This window comes from Balaenoptera ricei, chromosome 15 (genome assembly GCF_028023285.1).
Source record: "Balaenoptera ricei isolate mBalRic1 chromosome 15, mBalRic1.hap2, whole genome shotgun sequence".
Taxonomy (NCBI): Eukaryota; Metazoa; Chordata; class Mammalia; order Artiodactyla; family Balaenopteridae; genus Balaenoptera; species Balaenoptera ricei.
Window position 1 is genome coordinate 65,755,874 of NC_082653.1, and position 21,515 is coordinate 65,777,388.

Below are 21,515 nucleotides of genomic sequence, written 5' to 3' on the forward strand. Positions count from 1 at the left end.
GCCATGCACTGTTCTAGGACTGGGACGCAGCCTTGAATACGACACACAAACTCCCCCTGCCTCTGGAGGAGACAGACAATAGACAAGTAAGAACAATATATTTCAAATGGTGATAGATGTCTGGAGAAAAATAAAGCAGGGGTGTATTTGAGCAAAGCCTGAAGGGAGGGAGGGAGAGAGCCACATGGTTACCTGGAGGAAGAGCATCCAACAGAAGATAGAGATGAGCAAGGTAGAGACAGAGAAGAGCAAGTGCAAAGGCCCTGAGGCAGGACTGTGCCTAGTCAGTTCGAGGAAAAAGAAGGCCAGTGTGGCTGAAGGAGAGTCAGCAGGGAAGAGAGTAATAGGGCAGGAGGTCGGGGAGAAACAGGCCAGGCCACGTGGGGCCTGTGGGCCATGTTGTTACCTTACTTGGGTAAGGTGGGAACCAAGGGGGGGTTCTCAGCAGAGAACAATCTGACTCAGATTTAACAGGATCTCTCTGGGCAGCCCTGTGGCAATTTCTGTCCTTGAGCTACACAGGTCGGCACAGCTACAGCCCACGGCAGGGCATCATGTGTCAAGTGGCACCATCCTGTAGTGATGGAAATGTTCTGTAATTGCACTATTTAACATGGTGACCACTAGCCAGCCACTTGTGGCTACTGGGTAACTGAAATGTGGCTGGTAAGACTAAGGAAATGGATTTTTAATTTTATCAGACTGTATTCAATTTACATCTTACAGCCACGTGTGGCTAGCGGCTACTGTCCTGGACAGCACAGAGGGGCCTTTTTCACAGGAACCCAGAACCTAGTCTGAGAGGGGAGGACTCAGGGCCTTGGGAGCCTCCTCCGTCTGCCAGACTTCAGAACTGCAGGGCTGGGGGGGACCTGCATGAGTCACACCACCTGGCACCTGGGTGGGGCCTGGGGAATGACTGGGTCCCAAGGCTTTATGACCAGACAAGCAAACAGCCGTCAGGAGCAGTGACTAACTGAGCAATCAGATCCGTGCTAAGCAAACAGCCGTCAGGAGCAGTGACTAACTGAGCAATCAGATCCGTGCTGACCCCAGAACCCAGGTCTCCTGGTTTCTAAGCCAGTAGAGCATCCGGTGGACTGTCCATGGAGCTGTTACAGTGATTCTGTCTGTCTGAGGAGGTGACATGACACGTGGTTAAGAGCACTGGCTCCAAAGCCCGCTGCCTGGATCCTAACCCCGGCTCCACTTGCTACCCGTGTGACCTGGCAAGTTTCTTGACCATTCTGTGCCTCAGTTTTCCCACCTGTAAAATAGGGGTAGTAGTCCCCACCTCGCACAGCCATCCTAAGGCTATTAGATGGCTATTGTATGTCAAGTGCTTAGAAAAGAGGGCAGCAAACCTTTTCTGTAAAGAGCCAGATGGTAAATACTATTTACCACACGGTCTCTGTCACAACTATTCAACCTGCCATTGCAGTAGGAAAGCAGCCATAAGGCATGACTGCTTTCTAATGAAACTTTGTGAAAATACGTGGTGGCCCAGATTTGGCCCATGGGCTGTAGTTTGCAGACCCCTGGCTTAAAGCAGTGCCTGGCACATCGTGCTACCTACTTGAAGCCAGGACTCTGGTTACTTATTGATGAACTTAATGTACATGAAGGTTTAAATCTGCAGTGGTGAGGGGGAGGAGGGGGTGTCTTCTTGCTAAGGACCAAGCTACTCCCTATGTGGAGTGTTTATCTTCCTTGGCTAGGACCTCTCCAAAAAAGATTTCCAACATTCCTGGAAGTGACAATAACCAAAAATTCGCCTTTACTGAGTGTTTACCGTCTGCCACGATGATGTCAAATCCTTTACCTAGCTATCTCCTGTGATCCTCAGGATGGGCCCTTCTTATGTATTGCCCTTATTTTGCAATATGGAAAGTTCAGAGAAGACAGGACCTTTGTCCAAGGTCAAGTTAAGGTCTGAACCATGAGGGCAATGACCTCAGCATGTCTTACTCACTCTTACACCCCTAGTGATTAGCATGGGGCTGGCACATAACAGGGACTCAAAAAGCATGTCAAATTAATACACGGACACGGTAGCTCTATTCACAACATTAACATCCTTCTGTTTCAGCAGCTTGTCAAGTAAACATCTCAGGGCCTCAGTTTCCAGGGGGATAAAATGGGCAAATAACACCTACTACATTGAGTTGCTCTGAGGAATTAAAGAAAGTTACCCAGTTGAGTCCCAAATCAAATTGCTGACAGCGCCTACTGACCCTCAGGAACTGGCTCCTGCTAGCTGACCTCGGCCCATCTCCTCTCCACGCTCCAGCCCAAGGCCTCCTCAGATACATGGAGGCCATTCCCACCTCTGCCCTTTGCTCTTCCTGTAGCCCCTCCGAACACTCTTCCCACCGGGGCTTCCCATTCACCTGCGCTGGCTCCTCTACATCCTTGGGCCTCGGCTCAGCGGTCCCCTCCCGGGAGAGCTGTCCAGGTGGGCCGCTCCCCCTCTCTATCTCATCACCTGCTTATTTCCTTCTCAGCACCTATGCTTAGCTGTCGCTGACCCATCTCCCTCCACCTGTTTAGGGTCTCCCCTGCTGGACTAGAAACTTCGTGAAAGCACGTCCCTCGCCTGCCTCTTTCATCCCTAGGCCCCTCACCTGGTGCATGCTTTTGGCTCAGGATCAGTTCCCCATCTTCTCCTGGTGGGAGTGGGAAAACACAGAAGGGCTGGGTGGTCCCACAGACAAACAATGTTCCTTTAAAAAGCAGCCAGACTGCAACAAAGTTAACAACACTGAAAAGTCATTTCCCCCTTTTATCCCTTAAATTCTTCACTTCCTGAAAAAAAAAAAAAAAAAAAGCCACTGAGGGCCTCTGGCCTTTGGGCTTAATCCGGGCCTGAATTGCTGGGCAGACAGAGCTCGGCCTCTTCCAGACAGAGGGGAAAAAAATAACTCAGGTCAGAAGGCTGGCTCACTGTGGCCTGTGTCCAGGCCTGCACAAGAGTCCTCCCGCCCAGGACACCTTTGATGAGTAACCTGGATGAGTGGACTTAGCAGATAAAGTAAAAAACAAAAAACACTGCAGGTCAAACGGTTACTTGTCTTCAAATTTCGTACAATCGGTCAGACTAAAATAGCCCACGGAATAGTTGTTTAACTACATAGGAATCTAACAGATACCTCCAGAGCGCACCGGCACAGAGCACATGCAGTCATCAAACCTGATAATACCGGGGCTAGAAAAGGCCCTAATAATCATAATCATAATAATACCAAGAGCTACCATTCAAGTGCACAGCGCCTGCCCACAAGGTGCTAGATTCTTGACATGCTTATCTCATTAAATCCTTTCAGTGACCCTAGCAGATGGGGGGTGTATGAAAATATTTTGGAACCAGATAGAGGTGACAGTTGTACCATATTGTGAATGTACTAAATGCTGTACACTTTAAAATGGTTGATTTTGTTATGTGAATTATGCCTCGATCCCCGCCCCAAAAATGTCACTGCGTGCACGCTAGCCGAAGGACTCCTGACTGGAATGAGCATGTAGTTACACTACACATACTGTACACATACATTTACTGACTGGTATGAAGTACTGACAGACCGCAATATGGTAAATATTCGACAAAGGGAAAAAACCATGCAGAGTCACTCCATTCAATAAACACAGAACATGCCAGGTACGATGGGGCTGAGGGGCAAAAAGCCCTGGGAGAGGGCAAAATGTCTCATGGTCAGGGGGTGGGGAGGCGTTGCCTCTTGGGAGGAGGTGACATTCCAGCTGAGAGCAGAAGTGTGAGGAGCCGGCCATGGGCAGAGCAGGGGGAAGGGTGTGCCGGCTGGAGGGAACAGAGGCTGCAAAGACCCGGAGGGAAGCACTGGGGCCTGGGAGGGGTGGGAGCAGCAGGAGTTGAGGTGGGAGGTAGGCCGCTCTAGAGGCCCTGGAACAAGGTGGTCCTCCGGCTTTCACTCCCATCAGAATCTCCACTTTATAGATGGGGAAACGGAAGCTCAGAAAAGGCAGTAACTTGCTCAAGACTACACAGCTTATAAGAGGCCAAGTCGGTGTCTGAACCTGAGTCTGCTTAATTCCAAAATCCCTGCTCTTAAAAATGATACAACTCGGGGGCTTCCCTGGTGGCGCAGTGGTTAAGAATCCGCCTGCCAATGCAGGGGACACGGGTTCGAGCCCTGGTCTGGGAAGATCCCACATGTCGCAGAGCAGCTGGGCCCGTGAGCCACAATTACTGAGCCTGCGCGTCTGGAGCCTGTGCTCTGCAACAAGAGAGGCCGCGATAGTGAGAGGCCTGCGCATCTGCGATGAAGAGTGGCCCCCACTTGCCGCAACTAGAGAAAGCCCTCGCACAGAAACGAAGACCCAACACAGCCATAAAAAAAAAAAAAAAAAATGATACAACTCAATAGAAGTGAGAAAGAATACAGTTCAAGGGATACTTTGACAGGGCGAGGCTAGTGGGCTCTGTGGGTGCAGAGAAGGGACACGGTCTAGAAGGGACACAGGATGGGAGGTAGTCAGGGAAGGCTTCCAGGAGGAAGTGACACCAGATTGAAAGATGAGAAAAATAGTATGCCTTAAAAGGAAGTAAAGTAATAGCCTCATGGTAGAGGGAACAGCAGGAGCTTCTCAGGCTCAAAAAGTAACATGGGAACCGTCAGGCGGGGGTGGGGGTGTGTGTGGAGATGGGAGCTAAGATGGGGACCAAATCACTAAGGGCATCCTTTCAACTAGTGTTTACTGAAGACCTCCTATACACCAAGCACTGGGCTAAGCAGGGGGATGCCACGGTGAGCCAAACAGGCCCAGGCCCTGCCCTGCTGCAGCTTACCACCTAGTAGGAGAGCAGAGACATCATAACAACAGTTAACACCTACATGGGCCATGGCAGCCAGTCCCCAGGACGGCCCCCTGTGATCCTCCCCTCCTAATATTCACGCCTCTATACAGGCCCCATCCACACCGAACAGGGCTGACCCACGTGAACAATAAAAACAACACAGTGTGATTTCTAAGACCAGCTCATAAAAGACACTACAGCTTCTGCCTTGCTCTCTCTTGGATCATCTGCTCTGAGAGAAGCCAGCCACCATGTCTCGAGGACACTTAAGCAGCCCTCTGGGAGGTCCACATGGAGAGGACCTGAGGCTTCTTGTCAACAGCCAGTGTCAACTCACCATCCATGTGAGCGAGTCATCTTGGACAGGATCCTCCAGCTCCAGGCAAGCCTTTGGATGACTGCATGGCTGGCTGACACCATGACTGCAATTTTGTAAGACAGACTGAGCCAGAAAAGCCTAGATAGGTCACTCCCCAGTTCCTGACCCACAGAAACCGTGAGGTAAGTGGGTTCTAAGCCTCTAAATTTTGGGATAATTTGTTCCAAGGCATAGATAACTAATTTAAGCACTTACTAAGTTATTTACATAAATTAATTATCTGAATCCTCATAATGACCTCCTGAAGTAGGTACTTTCGTTATTTAATACATAAGGAAACTGAGGCACCAGGCACTTAACTGCCTTTCCCAAAGACAAAACCAGTGAATGGGAAAAAGAGGATTTGCATCTGAGAATCCAGAGTCTAGAGTTGAAACCACAACACTATAGCTGCCAGCATGGCTGTGGGTATACTCCATCATTCATTCATTCATCACAGGTTTAGTACCTACCACGTGCCAGACACTGTTCTAGGTCCTAGGGGAACAAGAAAAAGCTCCTGATTTTCATAGCACCCACATTCTAGAAGGAGAGATAGCTAATAAACCAGGAAATGATCAAGCGACATGACTTCAGATGGTGCTAAGTGCTTTGAAGGAATAAGCAAGGTCAGGGTAGGAGATATGGGGGCACTTCTCCAGACAAGATGACTCCAGAGGTCTGCCTCTCTGAAGTGACATTTGAGCAGAGACCTGACAGGAGCAGCAAGAGGCTGCCATATGAATAGCAAAGAGAAATGCACTCCAGGCAAAGAGAACAGCAGATGCAAAGGCCCTGAGGCAGAAATGACCTTGATATGTTGGGAGGAACGAGAAGGCAGTCAGTGTAGCTGGAGCAGCATGGGCTAAGATAAGGCTGTAGGTGATGAGAGCCTGCAGAGGTGGGCTGGGGTCCTTGCTGGCCTTGTTGGAGGCCTGGAGTTTGTTCTCAGAGCAGTGGGAAGCCACTGAAAAGTTTTAATTAAGAAGGCAAGTATTGTCTACTCAGCCATAAAAACGAATGAAATAGTGCCATTTGCAGCAACATGTATGGACCTTGAGATTATCATGCTAAGTGAAGTAAGTCAGAAAGAGAAAGACAAATACCATACGATGTCACTTACCTGTGGGATCTAAAATATGACACAAGTGAACTTATCTGCGAAACAGAAACAGATTCACAGATACAGAGAACAGACTTGTGGTTGCCAAGGGGAAGGGGGGTTGGGGGAGGGATGGATTGGGAGTTTGGGATTAGCAGATGCAAACCATTATACATAGAATGAATAAGCAACAAGGTCCTACTGTATAGCACAGGGAACTATATTCAATATCCTGTAATAAACCATCATGGAAAAGAAAAAAAAAAAAAAAGAAGGCAAATGTTGTGATCTGTTTTATCATTAAGAAAGATACACATTTCCCATTTCTGTAAACTAGACGCCCTTTGTCTCCTGACCCCCTCCAACTGTCCTCCCAAGATGCTCATACAGTGTGTCATGGTTTACAAACTGCTGCAAAGTTATAAACACAGTCCCTTCTGAGCCTCCCACTCATGCTAGTGGGTACAAGGTCATAAAATATCATCTGTCCAAGGGACAGGGAGAACCTTTTGATTAGAGGCGCTAGTTACAATACTCATAAAAAGATGCTTAGAGAGCCCCTTGAACACCCAGCAAAGATCCAAGGAAGAGGAATCTCCTTGCCTTCTGTATGGGAAACCAGGCTTGGCATCTTAAATGTGATGAACTGTGATAAAATAAGAGAAAGATAAATAAAAAATCATGTGGAAAATACTTGAATAGCTATTACTGAAAGGCTGAAATTGAGCTGATGCCAGCACTATTAATACTGCATTAGAAAATAATTAGCATCAAAACCCAGTCTTTTTTCTGATTCCCGAGCAAGTTCCCAGAGTTTGGGTCTCTCTAGATGTTTTTCTCTTTTTCTTCTTCTAGATGTTGAGATCAATCCAATCAGAGGGGCCCAATGCCCAAATCTACACTCATGCTTTACTGTAGATCCTTGTAACAAAATCTCTATTCTCAAATTGAAATAGAAAAAACGCTGCAGATAAAACTCACAGTGGGGAAGTTGAAGCCAAGGTACTAGGTATTGGAAGCGTTGTCCACACAGACACACACACACACACACACACACACACAAACCTCACAGTGGGGTCTTGTGTTTTGTTAAGGGCAAATATAAGATATGAATGCTGCAAGGAAGCCTGCCTGGGTGCTGGCAACTTTTCTATCTTGACTGAGTAGCGGTTGTACACATTTATGTAAAAATTCACAGAGCTGTACACTTCACTCTTAAGTTTTACCCAACAAAAAAAGGGAAAAGCATATACTTGGCTGGCTACCACTGATAGTGCCTTTCCTGTATCAAGCACTCTGCTAGGCACTTCACACATTTTCCTCTCAACTAATCCCACCAACATCTTATTCCCATTTTACTGCTGAAGAATCTAAGGTTCAGAGAGGGCAAGTCACTTACCAAAGATCACACAGCAATAAATAGCCGAGGCAGAATTTAGTTCTAAGCCCATCTAATTGTAAAGCCTCATATGTTTGGGAGGCAGGCACCTGGTATCAGAATGTTAGGGCTCACAGGGATCTCACAATCTTTTCATTTAACATCTAAGATTATTTTGAGACTAGCCCAGGATCCCTCGACCAGCTTTGGGAAGGCAAACTCACCACTGTCGAGACTCCCATTCTAGTGCTCCTTTTGGTAGCGCATGCGCTCTCTGAATTGGGTGAGGATGGGTTGGAGGAGGGAGACCAGCAATAAAAAAGATCCGTTTTCCCCCAAGCCGGGAGGTGGAGAGGGGGCCGGGCCCGCGCCGAGCTCCCAGCACCTCGCGGCCGCTTGCACCCGCCGGCCGCCTGGAGCCGGGTCCGCGCCGCCCTACCTTGGTGGATGAAGGCCTGCCTGCTGGGCCTGCCGGGCGGGAGCGCACTGGCACTGGACTCGCTCATGGCTGCGCCCCGCGCCCCCGAAATGCCGCCGGAGACCCGCTCCGGCCGCCGCCGCCGCCGCCGCCGCCGCCGCCGCCTCCCGGCCTTCCCTCCCGGAGCCGGGATTCCAGATTCCGGGGCCGACGTCACGGAGGCGGAGGCGGGGGCGGGGGCGGGGGCGGGGCGCCCGGCGGCCTTTCCCACGCCCTCCCCCGCTGGACCACCCGAGCCGCCCTGCGCTGGGAGGCGAGGTGAGGGCAGGGCGCCGTGGAAGGGTGCGGCTCCGCAGCGTCGGGGACCTGGGATGGGAGACGCGGCTGGAGAGCCAGAGAGACCCGGGACAGCTCCGTCCAGCGGCCGCGAGGAGGGGAGGCCTCCCAGATTTTAAAAAGTGTAATAAAAATAACCAAGACGCCGAACAAGTGTATCTAGTAAGTTACCATTTGGGTACAAAAAGGAAAAAAAAAAGAGGGGGGGGGGAATGTATTTGTACATGTTTGTAAATGCATAAGATATCTTTCGAGTGGGGAGCTGGGAGGCCTGGATGAGAAAGGTATGAGGGAGGGTTTTTCACTACGTGCCGTGTTTGTCTTTTAAAATTTGCACCTTATCCACGTTTCATCTCTGCCTCTATCCAGGTACAGCTTATAAGATAGAATGAAAAGGAATTAGCAAATATAAATAAGTGCCTAATAATTAAAGAAATGTGATTGTATATACATTTGTATACAAGTAACTTCCAAATTAAATAAATGGGAAGTGTAGATAAGTCGCCTATGCAGAATAATTCTAAATAATTTATACAGCTCCTTAAAGGAGGTGGAGCAATGACTCCGCAGTCGTTAAGTGTGGACTGCACACAGTGACTTCCCTCCGAAGAGGACAGTATGGAAAGGGAGGGCGGGGCACGGCAAGTAACTACCTGAATAATACCTGACAAACACTTTCTCAGACAGATGATCAAGTTCAACATCAACAGTGACGTCATGTTGATGGTATGCACCCTTGATATGATGGGATGGGAATGACACTCTACCTGTGTGGGTCTTTCTCCCCCAAACCCATAACTTCAGCCAAATCATAAGAAAAACATCAGATAAACCCCAGTCAAGGGACGTCCTACAGAATACCTGAACAGCTACACAAGACTGTCAAGGTCACCAGAAACAGGGAAAGTCAGAAACTGTCACAGCGAAGAGGAGCCTAAGGGGACGGGGACATGACTGCTTAAATGACCACTTAAGTGTAATATGGTCATCAGGATGGGAATGTGGAACAGGAAAAGTAACAACTATGCAAATCTGAATAAAGTATGGGCTTTAGATAATAATACTGTGTCAATACTGGCTCATCTACTACTGATGTAAGATAGTAATAATCACAGAAACTGAGTCTAAGGTGTATGGAAATTCTCTGTGATATTCTCAAATTTTTCTGTAACTCTAAAACTATTGAGTCTAAGGTGTATGGAAATTCTCTGTGATATTCTCAAATTTTTCTGTAACTCTAAAACTATTCCAAGATAGAAAGTGAATTTTTTTAAGAAGTAATTGCCTGGATCAAAATAAATGCTATTTTTATTGTAGTTAAGGGTTGGGTCACTGAGTTTCCATTTGGAAACTGGTTTCTAATTATTCCCTGAGTGAGCTTGGCCATGTGACTCAACCTCTCTGAGCCTCTGTTTTCTCACCTGTAGAAAGGGTTGTAGTGAGAATAATCCCCTGAAGTGCCTGGCAGAGCATCTAGGGGAAAAACAAACAAACAAACCTAATCTGATGCCAACCTCACACAAAAGAAAATCCAAAGATATAAATGTAAAAAATAAAACCATGAAAGTGCTTTTTAAAAAAGTGTTTTTGTTTTGTTTTGGGTTCGGTTTTGTTCATTTATTCAAACTACATAAAATTTTAAAATTCTGCAACACAAGCAATGACATTTTTATGAGGCTGTTCCTTGCAGTGTTGTTTATACTAGCAAAAGAAAGAAGTGGCCTAAATCAATATAGATACGAGGCTGGTTAAATACATTTTGACACATACAGCCAGCGATCAAATAGCTGTATATGTAGACATATAGAAAGTTCTATGTGTGGAAATATACAATTAAGTGAAAAAAGCAAGGTGCAGAAGAAGTGTATTAGGTAAGCTACCATTTGGGTAAAGAAAATACAAGAATATGTATGTGCTTGGAAATGCATAGTAAATTTCAGGACAAGTTGGGGGTATTTACTGATTATCCTTTTTTCTGTATTGCACAGATATATTACCTATATATGCTTGAAGTTTTAAAAAATTACCTCTAAAGTCTGTGGCACAAAGCAGTGTCGACAAATGATGCTTATTTCTGTCGTGAGACAGTGCCTCCCTGTTCCCCTCCTCACCAGAGGCCACCTCCCAGCCCCTGATCCCAGCCCACAGATCTGGAAGGAGATGGATGGAGCCTGCCAATTCCAGGTGCTCATCTCCCTCCTACTGGTCTCACCCGGCACCTGGCACCTGGCCCTGGCTTGGTCTGCATCCCCAGCCAGGAGAGGCCTCGGGTTCTCTCTGGGGCAGGGGAATGAGCCCAGTATCCTGAAGGAAACTCCTTCCTCCCAGGAGATGACTGATTTTACAGGAATAGAAATAGGGTAGTTCTTTGGGAAAAGGTCTCAGAAATCTCCTGTTGGAAGGAAATAGAAGGGGGACAAGGCTGGTAGCCGGACAAACAGAAATTTAGACAGAAGGATGGCAAGTAGGACAGAAAGCAGAATCAAACATGGAATTTTTGATTCCATTTACGTATTGCTTTATTTCAAGGGGAGGCGTATGTCTTCCCACAGCGCCCCCTATCAGCTTTATCTGTCCTAGCACTTTATTTTTACTACTTGATTTGTCTGTTTCCCACACTAGAATTCAGTATGAGGAAAGCTATGGCGGGGTCTCTCTTTTATTATTAGGATAATAATAATAATAAGTGCCACTTATTGAGGACTTACTCTGTACCAAATCCATACCATGCATTACCTCGTTTAACTTTCGTCATCCCTAAGAAGACAGTAGGAACCTTCAATCCCCATTTTAGAGAAAAAAGAACCAGGGTGCAGAGGGGCAGGGTGGAATCAGCCCTCTGCTTTCCTTCGCCACCAGCGATCACCTAACCCAAAGCACCACCGCCTCTTCCAAGGCGAGGACTGCCTCCTGACTGTCTCCCTGCCTTGTCCAGACCTTGTCCACCAGCAGAGCCAACTTCTCAGAAAGGAAATTGATCTCGTAATTTTCCTGCTAAACATCCCCTCCCCCTCTGGTTTCCTCTTGCCACTTAGAGTACACCCTCGCTCTCCTTATCATGCGTGGAGCAGGCTTTGGGGGATCTGTCCAGCCCCATCTCCTACCATCACCACTGTGGCTGGCTTCCTTTCTCCTCCTATCTGAACACACCTATCTGTTCCTGCCTACGAGTTCATGTTTGCTGTTTCCCTCTTCCCAGAGCCTGCACCTCACACTTGCCCCTGATTTTGTCTGCTTCTCCCTTCACATGGCAAAATATGGTCACATTGCAGCCCCAAGTTGATATAAACTCTGAAAAGACTGATGAGAGGTCTCTGCGTCACAATTCCCAAATCCTGGGAGGGATAGTCTGATGTGTTGTATTTGACTTCAGGGAAGAGTAAAGGACTTCCCTGGTGGTGCAGCGGTTAAAAATCTGCCTGCCAATGCAGGGAACACGGGTTTGATGCCTGGCCAGGGCAGATCCCACATGCCGCGGAGCAACAAACCCATGTGCCACAACTACTGAGCCTGCGCTCTAGAGCCCACGAGCCACAACTACTGAAGCCCGCATGCCTAGAGCCTGTGCTCCACAACAAGAGAAGTCACTGCAGTGAGAAACCCCCACACTGCAGCGAAGAGTAGGCCCTGCTCACCGCAACTAGAGAAAGCCCACGCACAACAACGAAGACCCAACCCAGCCATAAATAAATAAATAAATAAATAAATTTATTATTTTTTAAAAAGAGTATTTTTTATTTAAAAAGAGTATTTATTTAAAAATAAATTTATTTAAAATAAATAAATAAATTTATTTTTAAAAAGAGTAAATTTTTTAAATTTATTTTTAAAAATGACTTGAGTTTTGTTTTCTCTTTCTGCTGGGAAAACAAAGTTTTCTTGAAATATTGAGCTGCTTTTGATAATAGATTGTGTGAGTTTCTTTGCATTTCAGTGATTTATTACAACCTTTGAGATCTTTCATTTTCACTTTGGTTAAGTGAATGGGTTAGGGTGATTTCACAGTGACCTATGATCCTATTTGACCAGGTGTTTTGAACTTTTGATATTTTTGACAAACTTCCCAAAGATCAAATTCGAAATGAAGTTCAACTCTGAGGTTTTCTGAAGGGTCCCTGGAACACCTTGTCAACGAAAATTCAATTAACTATCAAGAAGGAAAAAAGTGAATTCTATTCGAGCCAAACTGAGGATTATAACCAGGGAAGCAGGTGCTCAGAAAGCTCTGAGAACTGTTCTGCCTGTCAGAAGTGAAAGGCACAGTCATATACATTTTTGAGACAAAGGATCGTACATCAAAATGACATACTGATATTTTACATAAAGTTCACCTAGGATACATAGTCCAGGTACGCACGTACAAAGCAAGCAGCAAGTCACCATGACCCCTTTCAGAGCTGGGAAAGAATGCTATTTTTTAAGAAGTTAGGACCTCCCTGGTGGCGCAGTGGTTAAGAATCCACCTACCAATGCAGGGGACACGAGTTGGAGTCCTGGTCCAGGAAGATCCCATGTGCCACAGAGCAACTAAGCCCGTGCGCCACAACTACTGAGCCTGCGCTCTAGAGCCCTTGAGCCACAACTACTGAGCCCACGTGCCACAACTACTGAAGCCCACATGCCTACAGCCTGTGCTCCACAACAGGAGAAGCCACCGCAATGAGAAGCCTGCGCACCGCAACGAAAAGTAGCCCCCGCTCTCCACAACTGGAGAAAGCCCGTGCGCAGCAACAAAGACCCAACACAACCAAAAATAAATAAATAAGTTAATTAATTAATTAATTTAAAAAAAAAGAAGTTACATTGCTTGTGTCAGAAGAAAGAAAAAAAAAATTGATCTTTACAGTTGAGCAGGCATTCCCGTCTTTGAGAAGGTGTGGTCAATGTGTAATGCAGATACTTGCTGCACACTAGCAGGGGATGGAGGAGGCCCAAACAAACACACAGAATTTTATGTTTAACTTTTTCTTGTCCTGCCTTAAAAAATAAATTTTGTTTCATCAACCTCAAAATATTTGTTTTCTCTCCATCTCAGAGAGAGGAATATTAAACTAATTTAGACTTATTTGGTATGTTAAATTATGTGGGAAGCATTGTCAAATGAATGGTGATAAACGTTCTTAGGTTACATTTGTACGGGTAAATTTTTATTAACATAGGTATTCTAGAAATTATATGGAACTCCTAAAAAATGGGATGTCCTAGGAAATGTTATCAGTGATAATTCTAGTAATTATCTTAAATCGTTGTATGTCACAGCAGTAACCAAGTTTAATTGTCAGTTGCATTGTAATCAGGTCTTTAACCATTTTTTTAGTCCTGTCATTTATAGACAGTTATTGTACTCTGATGCTTTTGTAAAAAAATACTTCAAGAAGATTCACAGAAAGGACTTTCTGACAAGTGCAGGTTTCTGATAACTTTCAGATCATATACCACTCACCTGCGTAAGAAATTAAAGAATTCCCGTGGAAAACCTGATGGCTTCATAAAACTGTTAACAGAAGATTAAGATCAAGGATTACTCACATAGGATTGAGCAAACTGATGAGTATGGTTGTAATTTGGGGGTTTTGTCTGAAATATTATTGGTTTTTAATCAGTGTTTTCCAGATATTAAAGAAACCTTTCCCCTCAAGCTAATTATGACTTATAGCAATTTGGTAAATTGTACTTTTGTAATGTAAGCAGCTCTTTGCCGGAAACTGCCCTCAGCAGGAAGCCCCTTTTCTTGTCACTTTAGCAAAGCTATATTGTAACTAACTTTTAAACCAGACACCCATATGCTTTATTCCTCTCTGGCCCAAGCACACCTTTCAAATCTTTTAATCACACAATACCTTGCCTAAATTGTCGGTTCTTTCCGTAGATCAAAGAAGTAGACATGAAGAATAAGTAATTAACATATGACCAGATCTTTTCCGTAGCATCCCCTTCAGAAATCTCCCAATCAAACTGTGACCAAACTGTGTGAACAAGATAACATCTAGAGGAAGATCGAAGGAGTCGACAAGCCTGCACACAGTGGGGCATGGTACTGACTCTGACCCCCATCTCAGTGATTAACTGAGATCACTTCTGTTTCCCTTTCAAGACTTTCACGGCCCAGCAGAATCTTCAGAGGTGGTTTCTGGGGGATGCTGAGTCCACCCGTCTCTGCAGATTGCCGGCATTCTGATTAAAGGCACCTGTCCTTTCTACAATTTGTGAGTATTGATTTTGTAAGTGGTGAGCAGTGGAGCCCGATTCATTCGTTGACAGTAAGTAGAACTGAAACATTTATCATTTCTCTCAATCTGATCCCTCCAGAATTTGGAAACTCTTAGGTTCCCAGCAGCTTTATCAGGTAAATAAGGAAGGCCAGCTCCTAACAGGTGCAGGAATCTCAAGGTATTTTGGGGACCTTGAAAAGAGAGAAACATGCTATAGAATCTGTGACATGCCCTTGGTGGGGCTTTTCTGGCCTTGAGAGGTTTTTAAAAAGTTCAGTCTGAGATTCCTTATGATAGGTTCCAGCACAGCCAATTTAAAAGAGCCTATGTGATCAATTAACCAGACTTATTTTGCAAACAAATTAGCTTTAATTTGGCTATATTTGGTAGAAGTGAGAGAAATTTTAGAGAGAGAAAAAGATTATGTTTCAGTGGATATTAAATTCTAGTTTTTGTTAACTGAGGTCTGTATTTACTGCCGAAGACTCACTTCCCAGATTAACTGCTGAAGACTCACTTCCCAGATAGCTCCTTGTTGTTATCTTATTGTAAAGTTTAATTATTAAAAAGGACACTCTAAGTTTGTTTCGGAAGCTTATCACAGTAATCTAACTTTGCATGAAGCTCAGATGCACCTTGACTTGCAACCAGGAAATGATGCATACTGGAAAAGCACAGCCACGTTAGAAGGGACTATATCAGGCCTCCTCTCCTGCAGCTTTTGCACCTGACTTTGACTAAGACCAGCACTACCAGACTGGGATGAGAGGATGACATCTGAAGTAAACAGCTGACTGAAGGTGCCAGATGAGTCCTGTATGCCAGTTACTGTGACAGTTGCTCACACTTTTCCCATATGAACCAAATGTATTTCTTTCTTGGGTTCAATCATATGCAAGTTTCAAAAAAAAAAAATCAATCCAATTGCTGGGTTTTTGGCCAATTAACTATGTCCAGTACTCCCAGGTTGCCTTGGTGGATTTCTCTTCTCCAAGGCTATAATTGGATGGCGCTTAGAAATTTTATTTTGAAAGAAAGAAGTTCTAGCACCGTGCAAGCTAATGTTGCTGCCATTGTCACTAAGTGAGACCGTCTTACACAGCCAACTAATGATGCATGTCATTTCATCAACTAACACAAATATTTAATGAAAAAATTTAGTATATTTAATAAACATTTATACACCATTTACTATGGGTCAAGCATCGTTCTAAGTGCTTTACAAAGATGACCTCAGGGACTTCCCTGGTGGCACAGTGGTTAAGACTCCGTGGTCCCAATGCAGGGGGCCTGGGTTTGATCCCTGGCAGGGGAACTAGATCCCACATGCGTGCTGCAACTAAGACCTTGTGCAACCAAATAAATAAATAAATAAATAAATATTTAAAAAAAAAAAAAAAAAAAAAAAAAAAGATGACCTCATATATCCTCTCAACATTCTTAAGAGCTGGGCTGGGACCGGGGTGGAGGGGAGCGGAGAGAAGGGGAGAGACACTTACTCTCAGGTGCCAATCCAGCACTTGGAAAGCCCTGAGTGTCTCCTTATATGCTGTGCCCAGGCGCTGTGCCTGCCTTACTCTAGGCCCAGCCCTGAACTGGAGGTAGATACTATTATTAGAATTGATGAAATAAAATTCATATTTTATGGGAAGACAAAATTTAAACATAAAAATTTTCTTTGCCTGTTTGGGCCTCCTCCCTCCCCTTTAGTGTGTATTACGCATCTGCATTAACCAGACCTCCTTAGGAGATAACATTCCTTCTTAATCTTGTAAAGGGTCATGATGACCCACTACTTGATAACTCCTTGGGAGATAACCTTCCTCCTTAATCTTGTAAGGGGTCACTATGCCCCACTACTCACTTTGCATGTGCAGATCTGGATTGTGTAAACTGTCAGTACGTCATTTGATGTATAACACTTTATCCCCAAAACATATATAAGTGCTTTGACATCTAACAGGTGGAACAGTCCTCAGAGCTTTCTGTTATAATCCTCAGGTTGGCTCAAATAAAATTTTCCATTCTTTTTAATTTTTATTTTATATTGGAGTAGAGTTGATTTACAATGTTGTATTAGTTTCAGCTGTACAGCAAAGTGATTTAGTTATACATACACATACATCTATTATTTTTCAGATTCTTTTCCCATATAGGTTATTACAGAGTATAGAGTCGAGTTCCCTGTGCTATACAGTAGGTCCTTTTTGGTTATCTATATTATATATAATAGTGTGTATATGTTAATCCCAACCTCCTAATTTATCCCTGCCGCCCACATTTCCCCTTTGGTAACCATAAGTTTTTTTTCTAAGTCTGTGAGTCTCTTTCTGTTTTGTAAATAAGTTCATTTGTATCATTCTTTAGATTCCACATATAAATGATATCATATGATATTTGTCTTTGTCTGACTTGCTTCACTTAGTATGATAATCTCTAGATCCATCCATGTTGCTGTAAATGGCATTATTTCATTCTTTTTTATGGCTGAGTAATATTCCATTGTATATATGTAAAATTTTTCTACTTCTTTCTTAGATCGACTACTGATTTTTTTTCACTGACATAGAAAATGGTAATATTTTTCTTATTTTCATGTAATTTTCCCCACTGTTGGCCATGTAAAAGACAAACAAACAAAAAACAAGTGACCCTGATTTGGTTCCCAAAGTTTGTTGGAGGAACTTTATTGCTTTGTATACATCCTACTCCATCACACCAAGAGGCACGTGATGTCAGATTGTCGCGTAATTGGTGATGTTAAGTTTGTATGCTTTGTTGAGGTGGCTAGTTTGGGAACGTTAAAGCACCAAGTTTGAAACATTTTGACTTACTGACATCCTGGTTATATCTGTAAGTAAATTTGATTCCTTTTGTCAACATTAATAATCTGTCTTTTGGGTTCTTTCTCAGGGTCAAGATTTGGGCTGATCAAATCTTTGCAATTTCAGAAAAAAGTAAAATACCAGAGTGACCTGTGATCATCAGCATGATAGAAACAATACGGGCACAGTAGAGAAACTTGTGGGCATCTGATTAAAGAAGAGATCCAGGGCAACAGCACCAAAGGGATAAACCATCTCCTGTGACACCATCTCACCTGGTATCTGAGTCCCTTTAAGAAGAAAGAGTCAAATCCAGATTGTGGGGCATTCCTGCACGGCAGCTGGCCTGGACGTTTCAAAAATGCCAGTGTCTTGAATGAACACACACCCCCAAATCGGACAAATTAAAGATTAAAGGATTAAAGGATAATAAAGAGGCATGAAAATAAATGCAGTTCCTCCCCAGGTGGGCCTCTCTACAGGGCTGCTTGAGTGTCCTTACGACATGCTAGCTGGCTTCTCCCAGAGCAGGTGATACAAGAGAGAATAAAAGGTCTCTTATGACTTTGCCATTGAGGTAACATACTGTCATTTCCACAACCTTCTACTGGTTTCATAAATCGGCCCTGTTCAGAGCCGGAGGAGAACACACAGGGACGTGAGCATCACAGGAGGAGGATCACGGACGGCCATCGTGGAGGCTGGCTATCACAACACCTACCTTGCAAGGTTGTCGTGGGGATCAAACGCATCACCATACGGAAGGGATTCCAGACCCACGCTCTGTATACTGTAAGGGCTCCTAAACGTTACCTTTTGTTATTATTGGCCCAGAGGGAAGCGGTTTCACTTTCTTCAGCTACTTCACTGTTATTGTAACCAAAAGTGGGTCCAGCTGCTCACCACTCAAAAACCAATAAAGAGGCAAGGTTGGTGGAAAGGAAAGTTTGCTTTATTTTGGATGCCGGCAACCGGGGGTTTGGGGGAGAAGGTGGACTCCTGTCCAAAGGCTGACTCCCCCTCGCTGACAACCAGTGGGCAAGAGCTTTTATAGGTGGAGGGAGGGGGCTCCACGCAGAAACAGCACAGCCAGCTCTGACAGTCATGTTGAAATTGGTCCTGCGGTGGTCTGACCAGCATCATCTTGATTGTTCTAAGTCCAGGTAATCTTCAGTTCCAGGGTCGGTTTGTTCCCATTTCTCTGAGGCCAATTCTCGGAATCGTGGCAGCTTATGTCATGGCTACAGTCTGGTCATCACGGACTGGTCAAGTTAACTTCTTCTACCTGGTGGAGGTTTCAGTATCTACAAGACAGCTCACAGGATAAGGCTCAGAATATTATCTATAGCCCTTGCGAAGGAACTAAAGGTCCATGACTTTGCTTACTGACTAAACTATTATTGTTTTGTCCTGTATGATTGCTTTTCTTTGCTTCTGCATTTTCTCACTTCCCTGATTAAGCTTATTCTTTGGCTAAAGTTTTTCCACAGACAAAAGGCAGGCTGGGGACATGGGGGGCAAGGACCATAGGGTTCTGCTATGTTTCATTACCGTTTAAAAAAATTTTTTTTTAATTTTTAAAAAATATTTATTTATTTATTTAGGCTGCTCTGGGTCTTAGTTGCGGCATGCCTGCGGGATCTAGTTCCCCAACCAGGGATCCAACCTGGGCCCCCTGCATTGGGAGCGCAGAGTCTTACCCACTGGACCACCAGGGAAGTTCCCTCATTACCATTTTTAGGATAATAATCTTTTGATCTTTAATCTAGTATGCCCCTCAGAATCACATGGATTTTCAGCTTAATATTGCCTTTTAAAATAATTTTAATTGTCTTTTGAATTTATGAAAATAATAATGCTTGTTCAACTTTTCAGAAATATGTATAAATATGCATGTTTCCAATGACACAGAAACAAGAATAAAAACTAACATCCCTCTTAATACTCTGTCCTGTTTCCCTCTCCAGCAGTAACCACTTTTAAGCTTATGTTCTTCTGACCACTTTACCTTAACTTACAGACATGTTATGCTGATATTTAATAAATGGGATTCTAGCGTATGTGTAAGTCAGTGGTTTAGAAACTGGTGGAACAGTTTATCTTGGGAATCATGCCTGTTATGTCAGTGCATTTAGAGGTCAGTCAGCCTCCAGTACCATCCTACTCCCCAGTGCCTGATCATTGGGGGATTTTTTTCTAGGTGTTGAGGGGATATTTTCGTAATTTGTGATTCCATGTGGGATGGAATAATGGAATTGTGACAAAGTTTGATCCCAAATAAGTCACTTGGCTTGACTCCATTTCAAGGCTACAATGCGAAATTGGGGAAAGTCTGCAAGCTCCAAGGAGTCAAACGCTGGCTCTGATGTTTGCTAGTGGTGTGTCTTTGGGCAAGTTTCGTTTTTCTTTGTTTGTATTACTTTCTATCCCTCAGTCTCCATATTTGTAAAGCTACCTCATGGAGACGTTAAATGAGGTCATACATGACGTCAAGTGCCGGGTGGGCTCCCAGCCCGAGGTACTTAGTATAGGTTGGTTCCCTCTCCGGACGCAGCACCTTCGGGACAGACTTCAGGAACTGCCCACAAGGGGGCACAGGTGAGCGGGTGTGAGCGGATCGCAGCCTTTGGGCTGAGCGCAGTCCCTGCTTCTGGAGGCTCCGGGGCTACGTTTGTATTCATTTGCAAGCATCCTTGCAGTGTGTAAACACCATCCTCTCAGGAGATGGCAGAATAAAATCATGTCTTGGATATAATGAGTGCTCCAGGGGATGGCAACGGCTCTGCTTTGCCCCTGGGGAGCCTGCCTTCTGGTTCCTAGGGAAGTTTCACAGCTACTCTTCCCAAAGCATTGAGTCAAATCCCTTTTGTGACCAAGAGCCTTAGTTTCACCACCTTTAAAATAGATGGTGTCATACTTTCCAGTCCCTCCCCATCAGGTTAGCTGAAGAAATCTGGGCACAGTTGGGGGCAACTCAAAAAAGTACTTGGATGGACACAAAGTAACATGCTTACATTTAAAAAAACTGGCTAATGGTAACATTCCAGATCTCATCTCAGTTCAACCCTCAGAACAACCCTGTGAGGTAGGTACTATTATTAGCCCGTTTGACGATTGAGAAAATGGAGGCACAGAGAGGGTTAGCGACTTTCCCATTGTTATACAGCTAGGGAGTGGTGGAGGCAAGTTTCAAAGTCTTTCCTATCCAAACTGCACAGCTTGCATGTCTAACCACTGCACACACAGCCTTTCTGCTTGAGATAAAGACACCTTTATCAGAGTCAGAAGATGTAGTTGAATTATAGTTCTTTTACCACAGTAAATTGGTCCTGGGCAAATCCCCTGGTTTTATTTATTTTTCCATCAGAAATTGGGGTCTGGACAATTCCACTCCTGGGTATATATCTCAAAAGCAAAAACACTAATTTGAAAAGATACATGCACCCCAGTGTTCATAGCAGCATTATTTATAATTGCCAAGATATAGAAGCAACCTAAGTGTCCATCAACAGATGAATAGATAAAGATGTGGGATATATATACACATACACCCAATGGAATACTACTCAGCCATAAAAAAGAATGAAATTTTGCCATTGGCGGCAACATGGATAGACTTGGAGGGCATTATGCTAAGTGAAGTAAGTCAGACAGAGAAAGACAAATACTGTATGATATCACTTATATGTGGAACCTAAAAAATACAACAAGCTAGTGAATATAATACAAAAGAAGCAGACTCACAGACATAGAGAACAAACTAGTGGTTACCAGTGGGGAGAAGGAAGTGGGGAGAGGGAAGTGGGGAGGGGAAAGATAGGGGTAGGGGAGCAAGAGGTACAAACTATTAGGTATAAAATAAGCTTTAAGGCTCTACTGTACAACATGGGGAATATAGCCAATATTTTATAATAACTATAAATGAAGTATAACCTTTAAAAATTGTGAATCACTGTATTGTACTTCTGTAACTTATATAATATTGTACAGCAAATATACATCAATTAAAAATAAAGAAAAAAAAGAAACTGGGGCCTGGGGGTAGTGTGACTCTT

General features: G+C 44.4%; 1 protein-coding gene and 1 long non-coding RNA gene across 4 annotated transcripts in view; one reads left to right on the top strand and one right to left on the bottom strand.

The window, feature by feature from the left end:
* The window catches only part of TMC7 (transmembrane channel like 7), a 54,369-nt gene extending 46,132 nt beyond the window's left edge, over positions 1-8,237 (bottom strand). For both annotated transcript variants that reach the window (XM_059897055.1, XM_059897054.1), the window contains exon 1: positions 8,109-8,237. In XM_059897055.1, the coding sequence (XP_059753038.1) occupies positions 8,109-8,175 (67 nt within the window). In that variant the 5' untranslated portion in view covers positions 8,176-8,237. The remainder of the gene's footprint in view (positions 1-8,108) is intronic.
* A 98-nt stretch (positions 8,238-8,335) lies between these two features.
* LOC132348843 (uncharacterized) lies at positions 8,336-18,405 on the top strand. Of its 2 annotated transcripts, none has more exons than XR_009497572.1 (3): positions 8,336-8,585; positions 14,518-14,683; positions 17,549-18,405. It is a non-coding gene; the product is annotated as an uncharacterized LOC132348843 (long non-coding RNA). The 2 variants fall into 2 exon arrangements; XR_009497573.1 differs by having other exon boundaries at positions 14,518-14,629.
* Positions 18,406-21,515: the final 3,110 nt, after the last annotated feature.